Source organism: Gordionus sp. m RMFG-2023, chromosome 1 (genome assembly GCF_954871325.1).
Source record: "Gordionus sp. m RMFG-2023 chromosome 1, tfGorSpeb1-WG-v2, whole genome shotgun sequence".
Lineage (NCBI taxonomy): Eukaryota > Metazoa > Nematomorpha > Gordioida > Chordodea > Parachordodidae > Gordionus > Gordionus sp. m RMFG-2023.
In genome coordinates, this window is record NC_088775.1 from 68,577,068 (window position 1) to 68,602,608 (window position 25,541).

General features: G+C 26.3%; 1 protein-coding gene across 1 annotated transcript in view; it reads left to right on the top strand.

The window, feature by feature from the left end:
* The window catches only part of LOC135929140 (uncharacterized), a 78,356-nt gene that overhangs the window by 29,856 nt on the left and 22,959 nt on the right, over positions 1-25,541 (top strand). Inside the window, exons 7-14 of the mRNA XM_065465661.1 lie at positions 1,354-1,845; positions 7,353-7,433; positions 8,311-8,847; positions 19,680-19,803; positions 19,930-20,054; positions 21,362-21,448; positions 22,461-22,561; positions 22,813-23,230. Of these exons, the coding sequence (XP_065321733.1) occupies positions 1,354-1,845; positions 7,353-7,433; positions 8,311-8,847; positions 19,680-19,803; positions 19,930-20,054; positions 21,362-21,448; positions 22,461-22,561; positions 22,813-23,230 (1,965 nt within the window). The remainder of the gene's footprint in view (positions 1-1,353; positions 1,846-7,352; positions 7,434-8,310; positions 8,848-19,679; positions 19,804-19,929; positions 20,055-21,361; positions 21,449-22,460; positions 22,562-22,812; positions 23,231-25,541) is intronic.

Below are 25,541 nucleotides of genomic sequence, written 5' to 3' on the forward strand. Positions count from 1 at the left end.
ACCTACAAAAATACGAATCGAATCGAATAATTGCATTATTCGTTTACGATTCGAAAATTTTAAATAACCATAAATTTTCTTAATTATTCCAATAGGAAATTTTATTAAATAGAAACAATTGCAAATAATTCCTACTAATAATATATGATTATTTTTCAATATTATTATTTTAATCGAATAATCTCGAATAATTCGATCGAATGATAGATAAAAAATTATTCGACGAATAATATATTTTCCTTATTCGAATTCGATTCGAATTTTCGAATCGAATAATTGTGATATTCGTATTCGTAAAATACGAATCGAATCGAATAACAAATAATTCGTTTTAGGTATACTAGTTATTATCCCTATATCAAGATTATAATTGCATTCTAATTGAATTGAAATTTATTTTATTATATCATATAAAATAATTGATATGTCTAGAAAAATCATATCTTTTGATAGATTTGTTAAGTTTTATTGTTTTTTTAGTGTTAAATATGTATTATTTTATTTGACTAAAATCTAAAAAAACATATAATTAAGATTTTTAAAAAATAAAAAGAAATGAATATGAATTCAAAATGGTTTAATTATTTTTAAGTGATTTATTTATAAGGAAAAGGTAATCAGGATATCGCTAATTATACTTTTTAAATGTTTTTATTTTTACAATTATGATGGTATTATTTAGTCACAGGAATTATGAATAGTTTTTTTTTAAACTTTTTGAAGGGCACGATTCTATTTGAAACCACTATTTTTTCGAATCATATTTCTGCCACTAGGGAGAACTACTTCATCTGAAACATATTAAAATTGAATATATTTGTAATCATTCAAATCTAAAGTTATAATATTTACACTTGAAACAGGAGTTAATCTTATATAAAATTTATTATTTTTAAATATACCAATGTTAAAATTTAAAAAAAAGATAAGATTTTATATTTTTAAAACATATTTAACAAGATGTAGAATCAATGCAACGTTCCCCTTTATTTAATCATTTTTTTGAACTGTCACATACTGATGTGGCTGTGGGAGGGGTATCCTTATGGAAGCGACTTACTTTTTTAAAATATTTCTTAAAAATTTAAATTATACTTAGATAAAGATAAAACTTTTCACTATGACAAAAACAAAATAATATCAACACTTATTTTCCATACTTCAAAGGTAAACAAATAAATATTTATCAAAAAAAATTACCAGATAACATTATTACCTATTTTTTTTGTTAATGTGTATCAGTAAAATAAATGTGATAGCAAAAAAATATCTTAACGACGAAGAAATGTATGAAAATTTATAAATATGCATAGATAGTATCATATATAAATATAATGTACCGAAAACATTCAGGAACTGAATATCACCATGCTTTTCGAATACAAAGATTCCAACGCTCCAGCCGTCCTACTATCGTCTCCATCGTCCCCTATCCCTTCCACCACATCTCAGCCACCTCCCGAAAATAAACAATATTTAAACAGTTCAAAATACGATGAAAAATCGAACAAAATAATCGATGTCTCGCCGAATTCTAACTTGGTTGAACTTGATACCGCCGTTAAACATAACCTGGCACCTTTCAATGATGAAAATGCCATGCAAAATTTAGGGATCTTGTCAAATTCTTCTAAACTGACCAAAGCCAATCCCCAAAATATTATCGAAATTCTCCCAGAAGGCAAATGGGGGAAAGGGTTTATCATGACTTTGGACGCTGATCTATCACTCGTGGGCAGAGTTGCCGCCTCGCAAGTTACCATAAACATCGCAGAGCTGAGAGGGCCCGTGAGGCTGAGGTTCAGTCGTTTACCTTACACTCATTGGTCCTTCATGTTTTTAAAGGTATTAATTATTTTGAAGGATTTTGTAAGAATCTATCAATTTGGACCGAAAGGACAGATCTGCAAGGGGGTCAAATTAGCTAAAAGTACTAGTGGTTTATATACAGCTTTTTTAGTCGAATAATGTCTTTTTTATCTAATAATTTTTTCAAAAATATGTTGCCCTGATTTTTTATATCTAAAATGAGCAGGATAAAAGACTATGTTTTTGAAAAAGTCACTATTTTTTTGAAAAATGATATATTTCACTAAAAAAGTTATATATATAACATTTTAAACTTTATATGCGATGTTGACCAATCTCGTGGAAGAGGCCATTTTTCTGTCTTTTCATTTTTTCTTTCAAATCTATCCATCATCAAATATTTTTAATTATTGTAATAATTTTTTGGGGCCAAAAAATCTAGGCGATATATTTGAAAATTTGAATTGAAATGCTAGATTTTATCAAACATTTTTGTTCACTTTTTTATAACAAACAAATTACGATTAAGCATTAGATAAATTTATTCGCTTAATCCCAGAGTTTTCGATGTTAACCTTTTCAGAAAATTTATATATTATAATAATTTCGTTTTATAAATTATTTTAAATTAAATTATACAACGCTAATCTTGTTGATATTATATTATATTTAAAATAAAACAAGCGGAGTTATTTTTATATATAAAGTATATCTTCTTGGTATTCGATGTTTCGTTTGTTTTGAATGGAAATGCTTTTTATAATTTTTACTTTTAAAATAAATTTTATTAGCAAAACTGCGCCATATTAGCTAAAAACAGAGAGGAAGAAAGAAGAATGATAAAAAAAAATACGGAAAAATGAAAATTTTTTCCATCCCAATTAATGAATCTTTTATATGTCATTATTTTGTACGACTATTTTAGGTGATTTTATAACAAATAGACCATGATTCGGATGACCATTTTAAAAATAGATGTGGTATGAAGGTTAAAATATAGATTGTATATTCTATATATTTTAGTACCCAAGCATATATCCCGAGTTATGGGCCTTCAAAGTTCGATGAGAGCCTTTTCCACTTTTAACGAATATCAAATTATTCAAAATATTTTTGGTCGAAAATAATAAATTATATATAATTTTGTAGTCCTTAAAATCTCCTTATGAAAGTTTAAAATTGTTTAAAAAATATCTTCAGTATTGTTGTATTTTCGGTAAAACAAAAAAAAATATTTTGAAAAGTACCCCATTTAATAAGATGAAAGATGTAACTCATGAGATATGTTTATTGCCGTTATATTTAAATATTTAGTAAAAATGTTAACGGTGAAAATAAGAATTTAAATTTATTTAGTTTTTATAATTTAAGAAATAAAAAAAATTAATTATAAAGGGCTCATAGATAAAAATAATTATAATATATTTTCTTTTTATTAGGGTATAATATAAAGTTTTTTTGAAAATTTTTATGATATATGATAATTTAATAGAAATATTTATGGTTATTTATAATATAAAATACATATCTTTATTTATAAAATAAATTATATTATCTTTAAAAATAGCGCTCTCTATAATTGATTTATTGATTCCTTAAATTATAAAAAACTAAATAAAATTTGAATTTTTATTTTCTCTATTAATATTTTTACTTTAATATTTATATATCTCGTATTGGGATATGGAATCATGTGGGATTCGGAATCCCAACGTGGGGATTCAAGATCTTAAATCCCCACGTTTTATTCGGGATCATTTTTTTAAAATATTTAAAAAATATTCCGAATCCCCATGAAAAATAAATAAATATAATTACTTTTTCTTTTCTTTTTTTGCGGCTGGCACCATATAATTAAAAGGCCAAAATAAGGATTTAAAAAGAGAATTTAAAAAAAAGTAAATAGTATTAAATTAAGGCATTTAATGAATGAAAAGGGATGAGGTTAAGACTTTTTTGTTTTAAAAAATATATTTATAAAATATCCTAATTATTGCAAGAGCTTAATTTAATAATGAAAATATACCTAAAAAGCAAGTATAATTGTGTTTAAAAATTTCCAATTGAAGTTTTTGTTTAAGAAATAAGGATTCGCGATTTTCGTTTGTTATGCTAAAAAAATTTCGTGATAAAGTTTTTTAAAAAATATATGTAGACTGTGAAAAATTGCCGTTAGTTGAAATGACTATTGGCGAAATATAAAGTTATTTAATTTTGAATATTTATTAATTTTTTTATTTTCCCCACAAGTAAGAGGTTTTGTATTAATTGAAAAGGATGATACGCAGATTGCATCTCAAATAAGGGATTTCCCATTGGACCAGAGGGTGCAAGTTAAGCCATCGGGTCTGATTTTTTTTTATAATTATACCAATATCAATATTATCAAAATAAAATTTTAAAAAATAAAACAAATAACAATGGCAATATTTTGAAGTTTTGGAAGCAGGAAAATTTATTTCCTTTTTTGAAAAAATTAGAGAGTAAAATTTTGTCAGCCCTGGCAAATTCGGCTTCTAGTGTAAGGTTATTTTCTGTAGCCAATCGCCTATTAGAGGAAAGTAGTACATAATTGAAATTTTAAAAATAGACATTCTTCTTTTTCTAAGTAAAAATTTGGATTTATAATATGTATTTCTTTTTTGTTATTATGGATTATGGAATTAAAGAAATAAATAGAGTAAATTCAAAATGTAAAAAATTATAGTATTAAAATTTAGAAAAATTTAAAAACACCGTTGAATTTTCGGACGTGAATCAAAATATTGCCTTTCGTGAGCGGGCGGGTCGAGTCAAAATTTTTTTAGTGGTAAGCATGAATGGGCGTGATTATTGCCACCGTGAGTGGGCGGGCCGTGAATAAAAAATTAGGCCCGCACCTCTTTTCGCTTTCTTTTCCTCTAATTTGTCTAAATTATTAATTTAAAAATAATATTTATTTTTTACATTTAATTTATATTAAAACCATTTTTTCAGGTCCGTGAAGTTGGCCCCGCAATTTTTGATTTTCAATGGTTTATCAGTTGGTGTGATTAGTACCCGATTTGTACCGTTTTCAGTTCGATTTGTACCATCACCGTTTTCCAGCTATTGACCGTTGAAAATATGGCGCCAAAAATATAAAACACTCAACATTTATTTTTTTAAAAAATTTTTTAACACACAACGGTAGAGAATTTTTTTCTCTTCCTAATGATGCCTCAAATTAAGCTTTATCTTCATTATTTATTTCGGAAATCAAATTTTAAACCTTATATTATAGCGTGAAGTTAGCCCCCCCCCCCCCCCCCAATATTCAAAATTTGAGATTTTTCAAATTTTTAAAACGGGATTGATTTGTACCCGATTTGTACCGTTTCAAACTCGATTTGTACTATTATCGTTTTCCAGCTATTGACCGTTAAAGATATGGCGCCAAGTGATGGTACAAATCGAACTGAAAACGGTAAAAATCGGTACAAATCATTCTCTATCGACCTATTCACTTTTTATTTTTAAGTTCAAAAGTTGGGGGGCTGTCGTGAAGTTGACCCCCCCATTTTGTTCTTTGAATATCTCAAAAACGGTGATGGTACAAATCGAACTGAAAACGGTACAAATCGGGTACTAATCACACCAACTGATAAACCATTGAAAATCAAAAATTGCGGGGCCAACTTCACGGACCTCATTTTTTCGAGTATTTAATGATTTAAAGCATAAAAGTAATACATATTATATCTCTAAAAAATAAAATTTTCTGGTGCCAGCCAGGCGGCAAAAAAATATAATTTAATTGTTTTTTTAAAAAAAGATTCCGAATCCCCTTAAATAAAAAAAATTTATTTTTGTTAAATATCTGAACCGTAACCGAACCGATATAATTATTTTTTGAAGGAGTAAAAAGAATCTTTATAAAAACGGTTAAACCGGTTCAGTTTTTATATTTTAGAAATGGAAATAATTTGAATATCCAGAATTATATAAACGTGCTCTTATAGTACTGGAGGTTCCCGCAACACAAGTTTCTGTAGGAAGGGCTTTTTCGGGGCTAAAATTTGTGTTATCGTCACAACGAACATATAAAATCAAATAATATATTTAAAAATGAGTTATTTTGAATCTTATATATTTTTTTTATATATAATTCATAGATGCTTATAATAAAAATAAATTAGAAGATGATGTTGCTTCAATAAAAAAATATTTCTAACCGTAATGAACCTTTATAAACCTTTATAATTAGCTGAACCAAACTGAACCGTTATAAATAACGGTTCGGGTCCTTGCTTAAATGTTCAACGAAATGCTTATTGCATTAAATAATTGTTGCAATAATTCGGATATTTTATAAATATATTTTTTAATATTTTTTAAAATAAAAAAGTCTTAACCTCATCCCTTTTCATTCATTATATACCTTAATTTAATACTATTTATTTTTTTAAAATTCTCTTTTTAAATCCCTTATTTTGACCTTTTAATTATATGGTGCCAGCCGCAAAAAAAAGAAAAGAAAAAGTAATATATTTTAATATTTTTTTTTTTTAAAACAAAAATGTCTTAACCTCATCCCTTTTCATTTATTATATACCTTAATTTTATACTATTTACTTTTTTTTTAAATTCTCTTTTTAAATCCTTTATTTTGCCCTTAATTATATGGTAACAGCCGCAAAAAAAAGAGAAGAAAAGATAATTATATATTTTTTTTTTTCATGGGGATTCGGAATATTTAAAAAAAAAGATCCCGAATAAAACGTGGGGATTTAAGATCTTGAATCCCCACGTTGGGATTCCGAATCCCACATGATTCCATATCCCAATACGACATATATATTGATGACATATTTGTTGAGTTTCAACGTTTCAAACACTTTTTATGATTGATTTTTTTTATTCCTAAAATTATAAAAACTTATAATTTAAATTCTATTTTTTCCATTAATATTTTTACTTTTGGTAATGAACATATTTAAAGAGTTTCATTGTTTCATATTAGGCCCTTCTCAAAATAATTTATTTTTGTTTTACCACTAAGGATATTTTTTAAATAATTTTTCCATTTTCTCAAAGAGAATTTTAAGGGGCTACAAAATAATAAATAATTTGTTAATTTAGACCAGAAATATTTGGAGTAATTTGACATTCGTTAAAAGAGGAAAAGGCTCTCATCAAACTTTGAAGGCCCATAACTCGGGATATATTTGAGCTAGGGCATTAATATTTGAATTAGTATAAAATATACAATCTATTTAACCTTCATACTAAGTTTTATCCCATTTTAAAATGATCGTCCGAAATCATCCCTAATTCATTTAAACAAATATTTGTTTCAAGTTTTGTTAAAAAATTATATTTATGTCTATAACATATTATAATATTACCATATAATTTCTTCTCTTTTAAAGTCTAATTTTGCGATTCCACGAAAAAATATCTTATTTATGTAATAGAATAACATATAATTAGTACTAAAAACCAATGACAATATACTACAACCCCCAAAGTAACCAGCATAATATAATAAATATTTAATCCTTTTTTAAAAATAAAACCAATAGGATCCGCTTATGAATATAAATGTTGATTGCATTTTGCGAAATAAGCATTTGCCTCAAATCGCGTCAATAATCGCTTCTCAAGTTTTCACAAAGATTATTTTATTTTAATAAAATAATGTAGAATCGAAATCTTATGAATAATTTATTTTGATTATATATAAATTTTTAATTAAAAAAACACAGGCAGATTTTTACAGGAGAAAGAAATAGTTAGAGCTGTATATGGGATGAGGATTAAACATTATCAATTTTTTTAAAATATATTCTAAAATTTTAAATCGATTTTATAATTAAAGTTACTATTGAAAATTTTTATGTTAAAGTTTGTTTTGTGCAATTTATATCTTCGCTTTGAATAATTGGATCGATCTATTATATCCTAGAACCCTGAATTAGAACGTTCTTATCCACACCGTTAGGTCCTAAAAAAACAGTCCAAGCTCAAAATTTCTTGAAATAATACGTCCGAATCCGATCCTAATTTTTTTTAAACTAAAATTATTATTTTATCACCGAGTGCCTAAATTTATACCCAGTTGGTTCCATCCAGCACAATTTAAAAAAAAAATATGTTTGAATTCATCCGATCCAACTCTTGTAAGGTTTTAATAAATACATATTTTTTTCCTTTAGTAATTAATTTAATAGATAGTCAACTATACATTAGGAAAGGATTCTTGGGTTATTCCAATATTCTTGCAAATATATAATAGTAGCAAGGTTCGATTCTAACTGGCCTATTAAAATTTTATTAGAAATTTTTCGGCTCATAAAAAAAAATCATATTTGCCTGGTTTTTTTGCTCAAACTGCTGGCCAGGCTAAGGGTTAAACCGTTTGGGTATATATTCTGCATTTTGTGCCATAGTTATTCATGGGTATTTTACACTTTCAAAAAAAAATAGAAAATTATTTATTTATGGCTAATTTTTTTTTCCCGTTAAAATAATAAAACAAAGATTAAAAAATCCATAAAGAAACGCCATACCTTCCCTCATTACAAAATTAGATTAAAACCCTTTTTTCACACAACCGGATCTAGTCCCATAAATTCGCCGGATCTCTCGACTTCTAATCGGCAGTCCGATATAAATCCGCCTGAAATTATCAATGAAAACATTAAAGTTGTCAGAGAAAACAGTGAGGTCAGTAAAGAGCAAGCCGATACCGCTAATTATCCTCCGAAGCCCACGTCGAATGTGTCTTCTAGTGGAGGTGGCAGATTATTCGGTAACCTTAAAACGAAACTTATGGGCGGGGGAGTAAGAAGGAGGAACAAAGCTTTGACCAAATCCAACGGGATAAGCGTTATCAACGAAGAAACAACGTCACTTTTAGAGTACAATAGTATCATTAATAAGGGCGATTTAGACGAATCGGTGAATACTAAACTTGATCAGGATAAAGCCAATATCAGAGTCGATAATGAAAATATGCTAAGTGGTAAGAGTTTATTAGTAGAACCTCGGTTTATAGTTGCGGAAAAGGATAAAGAAGTATGCTATTTAAATATGCCTTTTTTATTTAGTTAATGATGTATTTTATGGTGGCGTAACAACCGCCCAAATGGGGGGGGGGTTTAATTTTTATCTATATAAAAATGTATCTTTATTGTATAAAATTATTATAAGTCATTGCAACATCATTTAACTATGGTATTCTACCAATAATTTGTGCGATGGTTACCCTCTGCTGGCTAATCTCATCTGTTAGTGATTATTTTTAATTTTAAAAAGATACTTTTCCACAGTTGCCCTCATCACCGGTATTGTTAGAAAAATAAGCAGACACTTACATTGTAAACACTAGCTGCTATCGATATTTTCTCTATTTATATTAATTTTGTCAAATCTTGAATAGTTTCCAATTTTTTAAAAATAATATTGTAAACGGATTATTCGGAAAATTTAAATCTCTCTTATATATCTTTATTTACTTGATATTATTGAATGATGTAATTTTATAAGAGTTTTTAAGATTTACATAAGTATAAATAGTCAGCATAAATATTGACTCTTATTTATCCTTCTTGATTCTGCAAACTTCTATTCCGTCAAAGTTTTTCAAGAAATTTTGTTTTGAATATTATTTTATTTCGTATACAGATTAATAATGCATTTAATTAGATTTATATTTTAGAAGAAAATATATTTCACAGTGAAAGATTATGAAGAAATTTGAATTTAAAAAAAGGAAGCCGATATTAAAAAAGCATGTTATTAATAACGAAATTTAGTCAATTAATAAAATTGGAACCCTGAGGTACGCAAGTCCCTATGTTACGCCAGTCAAATTGTAAATTATTTAGTAATTTTTTTTAACTCTACGATTTTTATGTTGCATTTAATATATATAATTTTTTAAAAAAACGCGGATAGAATTTATTAATTATATACAGCTAAACCTGTCTAATTTTGTCACTTGATAATTCGGGCAACTCCCAAATTTACCAAAATTTTATTCTCAATCAAATTCGTAGTACCTACTACTAAAAAATGCCTTGTTATGAGCAACTCTTTACTTCGAAAAATGGCAGATTTTTAATTTTTTCCCCATTTGCATAAGACCTCTATAAAGCGGGCATTTGTTGCATTCATTCATTTATTTATATTATAGAAATTTTATACTTTGTAAAACTATACATGTATAATAACAAAATTAATAAAGAAAACAAATATAACCAGTTATGGTTAATTAAAAAAATTTAGGTTATTAAATTTTTAATTTGTCATACTCAAAGAGAATGTGATAAAAGATTTAATATTTCTAAAGAACTGTTCACAGTGGCTTAGGCATGGGGGGGGGGTGGTTATTAAAAAAAAAAATTTTTTTTAAATTTTTTTTTTAAAATTTTTTTTTAAAATTTTTTATTTTTAATTTAATAAATTCTTAATAAACGCTTGATTTTTATGTTTTAAATTTATTATAAATAATAATAGATATACACATTCGATTATTTTTATATTTATTTTTGGTTTGCAGCTATTTCACACCACCCAAAAAGGGAGTTATTTATTCAAACGTATGATATTGACAAAAATCAAAAAAAAAAGCTAAAAAGATTTTGTCCGACCAGATTCATCGAAAGACAAGAGTCGGTGAAACACTTTATTGAACTATATGATGTTGTCTTTGCAGCACTAGAATTTTATATATCAAGCAAGGAAAAAGATTCAGCAGGTGCCGAAAATCTTTTGCAGGCTATTATTAAGCCACAGTTTTTAATTTCAATTCAATGTGTTTATTTTTTATTTAATGATACATATGATTTTAGCAAAATGCTACAAAAAATTGATTTGGATTTAAGGGATATTATGAATAAAGCAAAGGATATTGTTGAAATATTAACAAATATCAGAGTTTCATGAAATATATGAAAAAGTAAAGGAGATTGCTAATATGTTTGGAATTGAAAATTTTAAACCTAGAGCTCTAGACAATCCAATCGATCAAATATTGATGCATCTACGATTGAGGATTATTATAAAATAAACATTTTTATTCCCCTTATTGATACATTTTTATTTCAATTAAAAGAAAGATTTATTAGTCATAATTATATTTTAAAAAGCTTTTATTTTCTTTTGCCGGTTAAACTGTTGATTACACTTGAAACACGAGGGGATATTAAAAAAATCTCAGAGTTTTATGCTGATGATTTAGTAGGTTCATATGATAAGTTACTTTGTGATGTCGAATTTTGGTATAAAAATCTTGACAGAATAGGGTATTCTTTGAGACCAAAAAATGCTCTGCAGGCCCTTTCCATGTGTAATTGCATTTTAGATTCCCTGCCTAATATCAAAACATTATTAATTATTTTAGCTACCTTGCCAATTAGTACCTGCACTAATGAAAGGTCTTTTTCAACTTTAAAAAGGTTAAAAACCTATTTAAGAAACACAACCGGTGAAAAACGTTTAAATAGGTTAGCCCTATTAAATATTTATAAGGAGATTATTTTAGATAAAAATTTGATTCTAGATGAATTAGCAAAATCTCAGAGAAAAGTAGATCTCTCTTTTTAAATTCAAATCAAAAAATAGCAATAAAATTTTATTAATTTTAATATATAATCAATTTTTTTTTGTAAAAAAAGTATTATTTATAAGATAATATCATCATATTTTTTTAAATACATTATTTGCATAAGAATTACACATATTTTTTATAATTGTAAAAAATTACTTTTTTTTTAAATAGAGTCTTTATACATTATAATTTTTAATATTAAAATCTGTATTATATAAAATATCAACATTTTGAAAATATTTTAATTAATACATGATTAAATAAAGATTAATATAAACTATGCTACATTAAAAATATAAATATTATTTTTACTATGTTAAAAAAATCTACAAGCGGGGAAGAAAATTTAAAATTTCTCATTTTTTAAAAATGAATAAAAGAAAAAAATCATGTTTATACTGTATATTTTTTGTGCCATTTTTTTTATTAGGGTTAAAAAAAATTGGTATCCCGTCTTTACAGAGAATCTTTTATAGAGAATGTAAATATAGAGAAACTTTTATAGAGATAACAATTGTAGAGAATGTCGTTTATAAAGAATATCGTTTATAGAGAATGATTTTATGGAGAATTTATTTTATAGAGAAATTTTAAAGAGAAAACAATTATAGAGAATGTCGTTTATAGAGAATCTCTTATAGAGAATGTTTTTATAGAGAATCTCGTTTATAGAGAATGATTTTGTAGAGAATCTCGTTTATAGAGAATGATTTTATAGAGAATATATTTTATAGAGAAACTTTTATATAGAGAAAACAATTATATTTGAATGTCATTTATAGAGAATCTCGTTTATAGAAAATCTCGTTTATAGAGAATGATTTTATAGGGAATATTTTACAGAGAATTGTTTTACAGAGAATTATTTTATAGAGAATTGTTTTAGTGCTTATTATTTTATAGAGAAGGATTTTATAGAGAATAATTTTATATTGAAGAATTTTATAAAGAATGATTTTATAGAAAATGAATTAAGTATTATTTTAGAAATAAATTTTCTCAAATATGACCATTTACTATCTAATTCTTTTTTTTGGCACTTATTAAACCAGATTTAATCTAATATAATTTATTAAAATAAGGATATTTAATTGGGAAATTTACTCAATAAGAGGCTAAGGATATTTAATCTGGAAAATCTACTCAATAAGAGGCATTGAGATTTTTTTTTATTACAATGTAGAATATTTTATCATTATATATATTTGATGCGAAATATCAAATAAATTTAGAAAAGGAAAATATCAAAGTAGGCTTAAGAAAAATTTCCAAAAAAAGCAATGTCCTACACCATCACTTGGAAAGCAAAAAGATAAGTTGAAAAAATTAAGGTATTCACAAAAATAAATAATTACTAAGTTAGTAATAATCTTAGTAACTTAACATTTTATTGCATAAATTCTTTATTCAAATTTTCAAATTTTTTCGATCAAATAAAATTAATTCAAAATAGTTCCATAATTTAAAATAGTTCCATAATCCTAAATATATAATTTTTATTCATGACATAAATATAAATTTAATTATATAATTTAAACATTTAAATTAATATTGTGGGACAATGCCCTTAGATAATCTAACATGGGTCTTGAATAGTAATTTTCGACTATTCATACACCCGTTGAGCTCTTTCCCGATATTGTTTTTTTGAGAGTGGAGCCAATAGTCCCAAAGAATATTGCTCCAATTTATAGCATTAAGGCTATCTTCATCTTTAAGAGCTAAAAATTAAATAAGATTTTAAAAATTTTTTAATATAATATATATTTCATACTTTTGATAAATTTCTAAATGGTTGGATGATGGGAACTTATATGGGAAGAAAAACTCCGGTGCCAACCTTCTACTGCATTGTTGGTATTTGGAGCTCGCATCAGAGTGGAATCATAGCAATTCCATAATGAAATACTAAACAATGGGGATCTCTCCATTGCTATCATTTTGCCTATCCATGTCTCCTCGAAGTATTCTATCAAAGGTTGGAGAATATCCCGCCTTTCTTGATAGAATTTGGAACCAAATAGCACCTCGAATCCATGGATTATGTCGTCCACTGGCACATATGACAGTGATAATAACATCTTAATTTGCAAAGCAAAATTAGGCTCTGTCATATATGACATACAAATTATTGCATTTTTTTGAACGGCGCGCCATATGCATTGAGACATATGGAAGAAACATCCACGGTTATCAGCTAACGGAAAAGATTGGTTGAAGGCTGATATGGCTGCCAATTCAAAGTCTGTCATTATAGACTTAGGATCAAGATGAATTTCGAAATTTTTAATTTTTTCGAAAATATTTAAATAATCTTGATGGCGATGCGAAGCCATAATAATATAAACGGCAAGAATAATCGTGTCGTATTTCATCCCATGGATGGTATAGATTTGTTGAAAGAGTGGAGGGCATGTTTTGAAGGTGCCATCTGCGTATTATTTGTCGCACGTTGATAGGAACTGTATATTTTTTATTGTTGAAAATATTAAGCATCGATGATCATGGTGACCGCTATCATATAATAAAAATTGTTCCCTTTATTATTTATTTGATATTCAATAGGGATTATTAGGTCAATTAAATTAACAGGAACAGTAGGCGCCCTTCCTACTAGGCGTCGTTTTCTTTGAATTGTTCTTTTGATTAAGGAACAACTTGACATTCTCCCCATAGCTGCCGTAGATATATTGGTTGTTATATCCGCTATTATATTATTGGGTAGAGTTTGCGAGGTAGTTGCCTTTTCCTTTATTCGATTTATTTTTTTTCTTACTTCAATTTCGGCAATGTCTGGAACATGATTATGCATTTGATTATGAAATATAACTCCAGATTTTGTCCTTGCCCTTCCATTGCACTCCCCCAAGTGGAATTTAACACAACGCCAATAACTTGTATCCTTAATAAGCTTCTCTCGTTGAAATATAAATGATTCAAAAATTAGTAATTGATTGTTTTGACTGCTTATAATAAATTCAGCTATTAAAATTTATAAGTTCTTTAAAAAAAATTTAGATTTCAAAATGAATGATAATTTTTCTAAAATCCTATTATATATAAAATAAAACTTAAATAATTGTAAGTTTAAACTTTTATTATAATTTTTATTTATTTGTATTTTCATAGAGCAAAACTCAATCAAATATAAATTTTTTTTATTTCCTTTTTATTTTTAGATTTTTTTTTCTCTACATGAATTATATTTGTCCATATTTTCTATGTTTTATATTTTTACATAAAAAAACAAGCCAGAGGCCGTCATATAAATTCTCGGAACCCTTGAATAAAAAAAGGGAAAAAATAATCTTAAAAAAAATTATTCACGTTTCTTATTTATATTGCTTATGAATAATTATGATAATATTTTTAAGTTTCCTGTTGTTATTTTTTTTTAAAATACGCTGAACAATTAGAAGTAGTAATGTTAAAATTATGAAAATATTTCCTTCTTTATCATTTTCTATTAGAGCTAGTAAAGTAGCCATTTAAAAAAAACTATTAGCAACAAAGCCAGCCTTACGCCAATTTTTTTAGATAATTTTGTCAATATTTAGTTGCTATGTGCATTATTTTAATCTGCATGGCCCGGCCCCGATTTTTTAAAAATATATTATATATTTTTAATTTGCCTAGATAATAATGGTGATTCGAAATATTTGGTTTTAAAATATATGGCCTGGACCGGGTTTTTTAAAAAAAAGCTTTTTTGACCCGGCCCGTGTATTTAAAAAAATAAAATTTTAGGCTCGGCCCGGGTATATTTAAAAAAATTAAAATACGGCCCGGGCCGGGTTTAAGGTCGGGCCTGTAGGTCTCTGATTATAGTGCGCGTTTTTAATTTCCCTGATAAATCTGATTTTACCAAATATATTCCGAAGAGAATCTACCTTGGGAATTTCATACGATTGCGCCAAAATTTTTTTGTATTTAATAATTTATAATGAAAATCTATATAATTTAATAAATATTATGGTAAGGCGATAGTTTGATGAGTATTATGTTCTATTTTTTGCATTTTAAATCATAAATTGAGCGCGTTTTATTAAATTTTAAATCTGATTTTGCCGAAAATGCATTCCAATATGTGTAGAATACCCACCCTATAAATTTCAGAAGATTTTATATTGAACTTCTGAAGAAATGTTAATTTACATTAATCTGAAATTTATAAGTAATGTTAATAGCCTAAAAATAGGCTAAACCTAATTTGGCTTAACCGAAAAATCGCCTAAAACTAATTATACAAAATGTAGGGACTGGGAGCTAGGCTAATCGCCCGTCAGCGTTACGCAACACTAAGCCTAGCCTGTATTAAAATTATTTTATATATTTATTATGTAACGATATATGACGGGCGATTAACCGAGCTCCTTAGCCGATGTCTTAATTTTGAATAGTTAGTTTTCGCCTATTTTTATGCTTAGCCGATTTTTTAACCTAAAAACTTGGCTAACCGTTTTGGAATTGCCTAAAATTAACCGATTGCGCAACATTAAGGGTGGTTCTACACTTCAAATGCATTTCTGGCAAAATCAGATTTTTAAATTTAATAAAACGCACTCAATTAATGATTTTAAATGCAAATAATAACAAAAAATAAAACAATATCCATCAAACTATCGCCTTACCAAAATTAAGTTTAGTTAAAAGATCACTAGAATACTGTCTAATATTCACAGGGTAGGCAGGGAAGATTAGGTGGTGGTTGGATCAATTTTTCGAAATCATCATAGGTCCGAAAATAATTGTATCTGAATTTACAAAATACAAAATGATAGTTCAAACCCTTACCTAAAAATTATACATCGACAAAATTTAAAATAATGCACCCTTTTCTTCAAATTGATTTTAGTAAAATGAAAATTTCTTATTACAAGCCGTAAACTCCTTATCAGTGTAGAGAAAGATGAATCAAAAAGTTTAAAATGTTTTTAATAGGTTTTTTGCACTTGTTAAACATTCCGAAGTCGTCAAAATTTTATAGGTTCTATAGACCAAATTTTATCAGACTTTTAATATTGATAAGAAATTTTTTATTTACATATAGGGATTATATTCATTGATACCAATTTGTTTAAATATGGTTGGTTCACCGACAAACTTGTATTTCATCATTTGATTATAAGAAGTTTTGTATCATGATTTACAATGCGATGTCTTTCTTTAGAAAATATCGAAGCTTGATATTTGCAGCAGATTGCTTACAATATTTTACTAACTCTTTTACACTTAGAAGATATTTCAAATACCTAATTATCAAAAGATTTTGCAGCATATATTATAATCCTACCCCCTTCTTCCCCCACTCCTCTCATTTCCTATACCACATCAAAATATACCAACTACCCCTTTTAATTTCAATGTCAAACTTGAATTATAACCCCTTACCCTCTGGTAAAAGGTCCTGTTTAACATTGTTTGAATGGTTAAGTGCCCTTTTATTATTGATAGTCGGTCTAAAGATCTGGTTATAAGCAAGTATAATAATCATTAATATTTAAATTTCTTCGTATCATTAGGGCTAATTATTTATTCAAACTTTTCTGTTGGGAGGGGGGGGGGTGTTTCTTTCAAATCTCGCATAAATTTTTTGAGCTCTATAATTGTCCCATATATAATATTTCTCTATAAAATCAAGATCTACAAATAATTCTCTACAAAATAATTCTCTACAATGTAATTCTCTACAATATTATTCTATACAAAATAATTCTCTATAAAAGTAATTCTCTTTAAAATCATTCTCTATAAACAACATTCTCTATAAAATCATTCTCTTTGAAGTCATTCTCTATAAAGGACGTTCTCTATATCTCTTTAAAATCATTCTCTATAAATTACATTCTCTGTAAAACCATTTTCTATAAACGACATTCTCTATAAAATCATTCTCTATAAATTAATTCTCTAAAAATTATTCTCTATATAAAACATTCTCTATAAAACATTCTCTATAAACTACATTCTCTATAAAACAATTCTCTATAATTGTTTTCTCTATAAATGTTTCTCTATAAAATACATTCTCTATAAAGACGTGGAACCAAAATATGGTGAACAAAATATAAAATTGTTTATTTTTTTAATAAATAAAAAGAAAATTAAATGAAAGTATTGTGCAATTTAACATTTGAAAGATAAGCATTGGGGAAGCAAATAAAAAAAAATTGCTTATTATTTAATAAATAAAAGGGAAGCAAAATTATCTTCTTTTTCAATACAAATAATTAATTTAAATTGTCTAATAATGGTAATTACGTTGTTAAATCAATAAATTCTTATAACATCTTGATTATTTAAACATATGAAATGATGCAAATTTTCTAATTTTGTTATATATTCAAGAAAATTTCCCAGAATCTGATTTATTATTTGATATACTTCAAAATCATACTTTAATAGCCATGTCTATGGGACCCTAGGTTTGATTATCATTTTTTTAAGATTTTGGGTAAAAAAAATTCTCAAATTAATAATCATGAATCTTCTTTTAAAATGCTACAATCAACTTAAATCGTCCTGTTCCGATGCAACCATTAGTTTTATCGGATCTCCCCCCCCCCCTATATGTTTTTTTAATATAGTTTTTATAGGATTTTTTTAATGTTATATTCATATTGTTATATATATGCTATTTTTTAAAATATTTTTTAAAATTTAATAAAAAGAATTTATCTTAAAAAAATTAACGATATATCTTATTGTCTGAAAAACATTAAAGATTTCAGAAATTCCGTTAAATCAAACAAATAAAAATTTGATGTTTTTTGAGAAATTTACACGTAAAAGAGAATATTGAAGACAATTTAAATTTAAAAAATGTAATATATACAGATTGCCCAATAAAAGAATTTTAATTTTGATAATTAAAATAAGAGATAATAAATCAATGAAATTAATTTTTGGTTCGATAAATTAAAAAATGTTATTCATCGAATTGTTAGATATTGGCAAAATCGAAACATTTATAATCAAAATTTCCCCCTAAATTTATTGGACAAATTAAATGAAACTATTCTCAATATTTCGACTTACACAAGCTAGAACCCGAATTAAGGGCACGCTATTTATAAATTTTAGGAACAAAAAGTATGTAACATATACCATGAAATGTTTTAAAGAGTTTTTAAAATTATGCAAATTCATCATAACTTTGGTTTCAACGACAGCAAGTTCAGAACGGGGATTTTCATCTTTAAAAAGAATTAAATTTATAGTAGGTACCCTGATGATGAGTCTAAATCTATTATATCGAATCTATCATTGCTTTCAATTGAAAAAAAATTGTTTAAAAATTAAAAATCCAGCATACCCTTTATAATTTAGTACTTGATCTTTTTATTTAAAAACAAAGACTAATTAACAGATAATAAAATGTTCTTTTAAAAGTAAAGAATCTTGGGAAATGGGCAATTGTCAAAGTTGGGCAAAAATCTTGGTCCCAACGCGGCTAAAATTAGACAGGTTTGACTCAATATTTTTTTAATAGCCAAAAAATAATAAAAAAAATTTTAAAAAAGCCAAATAAATATAAAAAAATAAAATTTTAATTGGAATATTTTTAAAGAAATATATAAATCTGGAATTGATAAAATTTTTACATATATTTGACAAGCCATTGGCCGAATATGTATGAAAACTCAATATCTCATTTTAAGAAAATTAGTCCGAATATGTATGAAAACTCAATATCTCATTTAAAGAAGATTAGTAGAGACTTGTTTATAATAGTCGCACTATTCTGAAACATAGTGTTGTTAAACTGCTCTTCAAGTTTTCGCCAAAATTTCATTACCATAGTCTTGTCAATAGATATCCTGAACTTTTGTAATTTGTGGGCAAAATTCTAAGCTAACTTATTTTTGGCAAAAATATTGAGTTAACATATTTTAAAAATTGGCTAAATCAAGTCGTTTAACAACAGGCGAATTTTTTTTTAAAATATACTATATAAGCGGACTTCATGACAAGGAGTATTTTTATATTCTTTAGATGGTTTTTTTTAGATTTATAGTATAATAAATTATGAAACTAAAATAGGAAAAAAACATTATTTTAAAAAGTTATAGCCAGCACTCTTAGCCTTTTTGCTCCGAAGGATCTGGCTATTCTTAGTTTTATACCTAAAAATTGAGCCCTCTACAAGAAATCCCCTATAGTTTTATCACTTAAAATAAAGAGGCCAAATCGAAATTCTCAATTGGAGTTTCTTATATACATCCACTCCACTTTTAATTTGTTTTTAAATGTTTATATAGTTTTTGTTCCAAATTTGATTTTTTCTCTAATACAGGAGATTCAAAAGACACCAATTCCTTTGATATTGCTAGGAAGACTGAACATAAGCATTATAGAGGTGTGTAGACTTCTGCCAAATTTGCCCGAAAACAGTTCTGTTTACTTGACTATATCATTAGGTATTTTTTGATAAACAAACATTAATATTTATAGTAAAAAGATTAGAAAATAATGAATAATTGTAATTAAGATATCGTTATAATTATAAGTTAGAAATTAAAATCCTTTTTCATAATTATTGTAAGGTGAAAAATCTTTGAAAAATATGAATGATGATGCCATGACCAAATTTCGCGCCACACATTGGAAGGCCTATCACAAATATCTAGTCCGTAATCTGGGGCAAACATCTGGTTTTTTCTGTAAACAGGTTCATAAAGCTTTTTTGTTCCCCCTAAGTTAGTTAGAAGAATTAATTTAAAGTCATAAGAGTTTTTATCCTATAGTTTTGGGACCCTTCTTTTAAAGGTTACCAAAATGATTTTAACCATAGTTTTAGACTGTTTTATTATCTATTTGGGCTGGGTGGGATAAACGTCCTATTTATCGGGACCTCAAAATTTATAAATTAGAATGTAAATTACATTTGTTCAAGACTTGTTTCAACCTAAACGATATATTCTAGGACAATTTGAAACTTTCCAGAAAAATATTTATTAAACGAAAGTTACATTCTCATTTCATTTCTATTATATAAACAAACTAATGATTTGTATTAATCTGTTACATAACCTACAAGTATAAATCTGCTTTTATATTTACTTAAATTTAAAAAATGACATTGGATAGCTAACTTTCTCTGCTCACTTGACTTAAAGTATTAGTGGATACAATAAAAAATTTTTTTTTTATCAACTCAAAAAATCGCAGTGAATCTGGTTGAATAAATTGATCTCAAATTTGATCCGTTTAATTTGCTTATGTCATATTTTTGTCTACATATTCCGCACAGTCAAATGTGACTTTTTAAACCAATAATTTTCAATTTTTCTGTTTCAAAAAGCCACTTTTTAAATAAATTTTTTTGCTTTTGTTTATTTCATTATGGTTTTGTTTTGAAAATTACATTTTTGTTTTGATATTTTGGTCCGAGCCTTACTTATATCCCAACCTACAATTATAAATGAAAATTTTTTTAAGGTTGATATTATTACTTTAGGTAATAATTTAATAAATGAGTTAGTTTGATAAAATGAATTTGAATATTTTTTTCTGGAACGTTCCCCACTGGTATGGAACATTTTTAGGACTGGGATGAAGCTTGAACATAGTAATAGCTTTGTTCCGTATCCCTGCTTTGCTTTTATTAAATCTATCAATATTATATTTTATAATCAATATTAATTTTATAATTTAAAATATATTATAAAACGATAATTGGTCAATGATGAATACGAAATATGAAATTTTTGATGATTATCAAATACCATTTTCTTGTACCTCATTAGTTTAAGTCTGAGACCATATTAAATTTCAGTTATTTCTAAACCAAAACTCATAAAAACAGGTTCGGATTTACCAAAAAAACAGGTTCAACCGGGTTGGAGTTCAGAATCAATTCCTTGCTATATTATTTTATAAACCTTGATAATAATTTTATGATTTAATAACAAATTATTTTTCTAGTCTTCCCAAATATTGAATTAATATCATATAAATTTTTTTCATTTAAAATAGCAATTCGTGATTGAAAAGGGGGAGATGTGCATTGTAATAGACGGTGTTTTAGCCAATTCGCCAGCACAATTAATTGATTTAAGGAAGGTTTGTTTTTTTTTCGATTTTTTTTGCAAATACATATTTTAGGCGTTACTTTTATATTTGAAATATTAGTCATCTTTTTCCAGGGTCTTTAGACTCCTATAAGACATAAGACACTTCCTCACAGGTTACACCCATAATATCAATAACGAGGGCCTGCCATTTCCACATGATTACATGCACCTTATTTAAACATTGCCTCTATCAGTACCAAATCCCCCTAAAAATAGTTTAATTAACTCGAATATATAATTTTGGCTCTTAAGTTCTAAAACCATTTCATGCAATCAACGGACGGCTGGAATCGGAAGGGATCGATATTTCGATATTTATGACAAGAGGGCCCTGTTTAAGATCACTTTTAGCCGCGGAACATTCTATAATTACAAAAATACAAATGCCGATCTTTCTAGGACTATGAGTTGCCTATAAAGTCGTAATACCTGTTAGGGTCATAGCGAAAATTATTTATTCTCTGTTCCGTTTAACTTTTCCTCCTGATATTTATCATAAACTAAAAAAAACAACCTTTGATAAGATAAACATGGTATTTTTTGTGTGATGGTGTTTAAATAAAAAAATATATATTTTGCCGTACATAAAATTTAGTCTTTGTTAAGCGTATCTTCATAAAATTTTAAATTAGTCCGACGGAGAGAATCACTACCCTTAAAAAATACATACACAAAAATGAACATATAAAAACAAAGTTAAATCTAATACACTCTCTTTCGAAATTATATTAAATGATAGAATATTAAATCTATAGCAGGATCCCTCTCTTATCTGCTCTATAAAACAAAAATCAATGTAAAATCAAAATACTTTCTCCCGGATTTTAATGGCATTTATTGCATCATAAGATAAACCCCCCCTCTCTCAGGTGTAAGAGACCCTACTTTTTTTTTATTTCCGTTATGCTTGTTATAAAGCTCTTCTGATAGGTATAAAATTAAACTATGTTTTGAAACATCTTTATTGTCTTTTATTATGTAATTTTGATATATTTCTTAAGGGGGACGTGATAATATCTTTAAACGGGCACATTCCTTCCAACTCAAGACAAGCCAACAAAATTATTAATCAATTTTTTTACAACACCAAAAATACCTCGAAGTAGGCATTATATAATATGCCATTTCCATATTTTTGCATTTATAAATTTATTTTTGTATTTATAAATTGAGTTAATGTTGCCATAACAAACTAATTTGGATTCTGGTAGTTAACTTTTTGGCATGTTTTATTAAACTCTTATAATCATTTTACAATTTATATTATTTAATTTTTTTATATAGTAATTAAAAATATTTCAATGCCAAAACATTTGAATTCAGAAATTATTAAAGTATGATATAATTTTACAGACTTTCCATTGTTGCCGAGCGATACTCACCTCCCCCTCCAACCAAAAGGCCTGATAAATTATTGCAAGTTAACTTTAGTCCTGTCGATGATTCAAAAAAAGCTATTGGTGCTTTTAACAATAAAATAATCGATATCAAAATCCAACCTCCGAGTCCAATGGTTTCCCATAATGATAACGATTTCACTTCCGAAATGTACTTAAAATCATCATCTTACAATGCTTCTAAATATTACAAAACGGGGTTCAATGTCAGAAAACTCAAAGGTTCATCTTACTCCCTTAACATCGTGGATGGGAGTGTCGACGGTGAAAATTTTGAGAATAGGGATCAAATGTATTTTGACGATGATACCAATGAGTACGAAGACGCCGATATGGGCTCGGCCGTGATTAGGGGTAATTCCTTGGGTTATCGGGTAAAATACTTTTACTAAGGACTGTTTAATTCAGAATTTGAAAAAAATCTTTTAAATTCTTTAACAGATTTTTGATCAAATTTTACCTAAGACCAAAATCTTTTTAAAAAAATCTCTTAGGAGTAAATCTTTTGAAAATTTCATGCATAAAAAAAGATGAAATCAAAATTTTTTTAAAAAAAATCTTCAAATGCTTATCAAATTCTAGTTTAATTTGACAACAAATCATATTTCTTCTTTAAATAGGGTTTAAATAAAATCATTTCCGCTTTTTATAAAGGAATCACAACTGATTCTTCGCACTTGTATGAAACTTTACGCTTAAATTTTATACTTTTTGCAGCCCTACATATTTTTATTAATTTAAAAAAAATGTTAAGTTAAGCTTTTATGTAATATTACTTTATTTCTGGAAATTTAAACTGATGAAATTTGCTCGGTTTATTAAATAATTCCAAGCAATCCTATTATTAAATTTTAGAATAATATAAATGAATGAATTGTATTTTCGTATTTTAAATATTTACCATAATTAGTTTTCTATTTTATTAAAAATTTTTTAGCTGTAAATATATAATCATTTATTTTTAAATAAAAACGTTATTTTTTTTAATATTATTTTTATTACTACATACCACAGGGATGGGATTGGCATAATTGCAAAAAATTGTAATTGATTCATAATTATACTAATTCTTTTTCTAAAAATAATTACTAGAGTTATTCTGGAGTAATTATTATTACATGTAATTATGATTTTCTAGAGTTATTCTGGAGTAATTATTATTACATGTAATTGTGATTTTCTAGAGTAATCATAAATACATGTAATTGTGATTTTCTAGAGTAATTATAACTATAATTATAGTTCCTTTTATAGTAAAATTAAAAGTTAAAATAGGATTTGATTAAAAATTATAAAAAATAACGGAAACTTTATTAAATAGCATATAATAAAATTATAATAACATTTTATTCTTTATTACAATTTTTTTATTTTTAAAAAATACAAAGGTTTTACTTGTTCATTATAAAGTACAATATCAAAGATATTTGCATATAATTTTTTTTATAAACATTTTATTAAGAAATGCAATCAAATTATGTATTACAAGATGGAATATTATTTATGATAACTAAATATAAATAGATATTATGGGCATTAACACTTCAAGCTCCTTTTCATGTGTTAATTTCAAAAACACTTTTTAAATCGTTGGAAACTTCTTAACATATTAATATGACCTCTAATATCTTTTAGATACGTAAACACGTAGGCTCAATATTATTGGGGTAGGAAAACTATCAAATTAAAAGAAATTATTTTGATTGTTTTTATAATCTTGGGACGTTTAGATTTAGAAGTGTTTATGGAAATATCTTTATATATATATTATGAATGATTTTAAATCAACTTGTTTAGATATTTATTCATCCCATCTAAAATATGAGTGTGATATTAGATAAGAAAGCTTGCTTTGCAAACAACTTCTAAAATATCTGAAGATTAAATAATCTTACTACAGCTTTTAAAATGGTTACGCAATAACGTAAGGAGAGTTTGACAATTTTAATAAAATTTATTTAGTATGAAATAATATTGGAACTACAGTGTTGTGCAGATTTAATTCAAAACATTTCCATATTTATTAATTTATTTGAAAATAAAATTATTTGACTTGCAAAAAATTGTTAAAATAACATATTTATATATCTTATAATTTTTACAAGTTAAATAATTTTATTTACAAACGAATTAAAAAATATGGAAATGTTTTGAATTAAATCTGCACAACATTGTAGCTCCCCATAATAACAATGCAATTGCTAAGGGGGAGAAAATTTTTCAATATTCTTGTAAAAATTCTATTGCTAAACAAATATTTTTTGATAATATTTATTCAAGTAATATTAATTTAATCTTATATTGAATTTTATAAGCAAGAAAATTTCCAATTAAAAATTGTTCTTGACTTAAATTTAGTCGTACTATTCATCTATAAAAGAGAAACAGGTCTGCAACAACATGGCATATAGAATTAATAAAATGAGATATTTGTTTAAAAAGTATTTATTTATTTGTCATTATTGCGCCTGACTTATTCTTACAATCAAGGCTATATAAATAAACACTATTAAGGATGATTCAAAAAAAGAAGATTATACTGGGCTTAAATACAGTAGTTAGACTTTGAAAAATGAATAGATTCTTCAATTAGGTGAATCCCCTTTCGAAATCAACAATGGTAATGTTAGGGATCTTATAAGAAATAAAAATGACGCCTTTCATCATTATTGTTTAAACCAAATA